The following is a 3,311-nucleotide window of genomic DNA, read 5'->3' on the forward strand; positions in this document are numbered from 1 at the left end:
CACGATGGGCTCTGATTGATTAGCTGGCCCAGTGTGTTGTGATTGGCTAAACCTCCTCTAGAGCGCGTCTAAACGTCCCGCCCCTCAACATAGCGGCATGTGCTCCGGTTGTATTGTAAACGATGACGTCATCAATATTGCTTATCAATTTGAGCCCGATTGAGACGCAGAGGATATGGTCTAATTTACAAATGAAATCTGGCCAAATGGGACAAATGGGAAAATCAAGCAAAATAAGAGTGTTACATCTAAAAAAAAGGCACACAATAGATTGTGTAATGAGTCCTGAAATTGACATTCATTAAAATAACAAAAAAAATTATCATAATGCAAAACACAACCATTATAAAATCTTATAAAAACACAGAAAAAAACAATAATTTATAGAAATTATTATACATAATAAACTTGCCAAACAATACTGTCATCACTAAAAGACATGCAGTTTAACATTGACACATTAAATTTACAAAACAAAACACTGCTTTTGTATTACAGTAAATTATGTGAGAACAAAAAAGTGATGCTGTATGTTGTTTGAAACAGTCGGTCTCAGACATTACCCAACACACCATCCACCGACCATTTGAAGCTTAAAAGGCAATCACTTGCCACACTCTGAGAAAAAACGTACAAAAATTGTACCTTTAATGGTACAACGGCTTGTCACTGAGGCAGTACCCTAAATGCGGCACCTTGGCAACTTATTTACCCCTAAAGGGTTCATAATAGTACCATAAGTGTACATATTACTACATTAAGAGTACATATTACTGTGGCACTGCACACTTTAGGGGCTTCTTTACCCCTGAAGGGTGCATATTAGTGCCTTAGAATAGTACAAAGGTGTCCCTTTGAGAGTTCTGCCCCAGTGACAAGCCGTTGTACCCTTAAAGGTACAACTTTTGCACATTTTTCTGACAGTGCGAAACAGCAAGCTCTAATCTGATTGGCTGGTTTGATACACTTTATGGGACTGCAGTTGAACATTTTCACCAGTCCACTTGGAAACAGAAATCATGTTTACGAGGTACTGAGCTTCTACAATAAACCAGTCACTGGATTTGCCATAATTTGCCCAGCACCAAATCTGTGATCAGTTTTGAGGCACTTAGTAGCAGTAATTAGAATGTTATCCCACATTATGTCTGTAAATTTATTGGTATTTATACCTTTTGGATGGACAGAAATTCTGAGAATTTTACACATTTCCTGATAATATTTTGTTTTGTGAACTTCATTTATGTACAGTATCAGATATTTTGGTATGATTAATAAAGGCCATGAAGTGAGCCACTTTAAAAAGTGGGTCAGATGGCCTCTTCCTGTCTGTCGAGTTTGATCTGGAGAATATGCTCTATGAGTCCAAGATAATCAGAAGCTGCAGCTCAGACTGGGGCGTTACAGAAACATTCTGTGACGGAAGCAGAATACGAATGTAGGACGTGTGAAATACACAGAGACAATCTTATTGTGAGATCTTTTCAGTCAAAAAAACACAATAATAACTGGAAATTCACTTTTGTTTTTTTTGCCAGATCTGTCCAACTTCAAGGTGTTATTGTATTGATGTAACAGCCTTGATTTTTCCCTTTCTTCAAGTTATGGCACATCAAGCAAAAAATGTCTAATTTTAGCATGCAGTGGGACAAGTTGTCCTCATTTGATCGCCCTTTGTTGGGACGGGGTCTGAATTGCTTTTGGAGCTGTGCATGTTGTGCTGGCTGCTGTGACTCAAGTTGACTTTGTTGCACAGCGATGCCATGCCTCTTCTGATCTCCTGACGGATATTGTTGCTGGACAGCACGTAGAGAATGGGGTTGAAGGCGCTGTTGAAAGTCGACAGTCCTAAGGATATTTTGTAGGGCGTGTAGATGTGCTGTTCAAAGTGACACTCCTCTTGCAGCTTGGGGAAGTGGAAGGTGATGGCACGCAAGAGTAAGATAATGTGGTACGGAGCGAAACAGATCAAAAACAACGCCACCACCGCCACAGCCAGGTAGCGCACCTTCTCTTTCTGATGAGGCTGGAGGCCCGTACTGGCCTGAACGTTGGCAAGAATGGCTCTATTGGTGAAGATCAGGATGGCAAGGGGGATACAAAAGCCGATGCAAACACGAGCATAGCTGAATCCTGTAATCACTGCTGAGCTCTGGCTGGGCTCAAAGCAACGGCGATTTCCTTGAGCAGCATTACCTTCAGGCATCATGAAGACAGGCGCGTGACTCAAGCCCACCACCATGTAGATCGAAAATGCCACAAGAGCGGCGATCTTTTTCTGGCGAAGACCGCGAGATTCGATGGCGTAAACCACCGCCACATAACGGTCGATGGACACGCAGCACAGCAGGAAGATGCTGATGTACATGTTGTTGAAGAACACAAAGCCAGTCACTTTGCAGGCCATGGAGCTCCAGGGCCACTCGTGGTTTCTACTGACGTACACAGTCCACAAAGGCAGCGTGAAGAGGTAGGTGAGGTCGCACACGGACAGGCTGAGCAGGTAGATGCCGAGGACGTTCTTACGACACACCTGGTTGAGGGTGAGGTAGACCGTGGCCAGGTTGGCTGGCAGGCCGATGATAAAAACCACAATGTAGAGCACCATCAGTGGAACGCGGTCATCTTCAAAGGATATTTCACACTGCACCTTCACACTCTGGTTCACGGTCGTCAAGATGCTCTGTGCCACAGTGGATTCCTGCATCATATCTGGGGGGAAAATAAAGAGAGAAATGAGAATGAGGGGTGAAACACAATTGTGATATTGGAAGAAAAAAAAAACATTCAATTTTTGGCCATGTTTTAATAATTTCTTCCCTAATTTTAGTTTAATCGTGGCCACCTTGTACTATTTTGTTCCCTCATTTATTTAAATAGCATGCCACATTGTAGTAGGTCATTCTCTTAATTGTAATTGAGTTAAATCTTTGCCATGAGGCAATTAATTAATAAGTCATGTGAATGCATTTTTAGTTTATGTAAAAAAAAAAAGAGAAGCTAAACAAAAAAACACAGTATAGGTAGTTAAAACTGTAGAAAATGTACACATTTAAAAATAAAGTTTTTTTTGTTTTTTTCTCCAGGATGTGTAAGGCTCTGTAGAATTTAAATTAAAAAGTTTAAAATTGTACACATTTTAAAATATTTAAAAAAGAAACAAAAAAATACAGTATAGAAAATGTGCACATTTCGAAATAAAAAAAATAAAAGGCATGTGAATAAATGTTTTGTTTGTGTACACACATTATCTTGTTTTTTTTCCCCAGCATGTGTAGGGCTCTGTAGAATTAAAATGGAAAAAAAAAAAA

At 40.2% G+C, this 3,311-nt stretch overlaps 1 protein-coding gene across 1 annotated transcript; it reads right to left on the bottom strand.

Annotated features, from left to right (window-relative positions):
* Nucleotides 1-557: 557 nt before the first annotated feature.
* LOC107746348 (probable G-protein coupled receptor 132) lies at nt 558-2,710 on the bottom strand. Its single transcript, XM_016560508.1, has one exon. The coding sequence runs from the start codon at nt 2,708-2,710 to the stop codon at nt 1,634-1,636; it is 1,077 nt and encodes a 358-aa protein (XP_016415994.1). The 3' UTR covers nt 558-1,633.
* Between the last annotated feature and the right edge of the window lie 601 nt (nt 2,711-3,311).

The sequence above is a fragment of the Sinocyclocheilus rhinocerous genome, unplaced genomic scaffold, assembly GCF_001515625.1.
Source record: "Sinocyclocheilus rhinocerous isolate Xijiao unplaced genomic scaffold, SAMN03320098_v1.1 scaffold40, whole genome shotgun sequence".
NCBI lineage: Eukaryota > Metazoa > Chordata > Actinopteri > Cypriniformes > Cyprinidae > Sinocyclocheilus > Sinocyclocheilus rhinocerous.

Excerpts from the sequence above, each read along its gene's own strand:
- LOC107746348 (XM_016560508.1), bottom strand. The coding sequence starts at position 2,710 with ATGATGCAGGAATCCACTGTGGCACAGAGCATCTTGACGACCGTGAAC.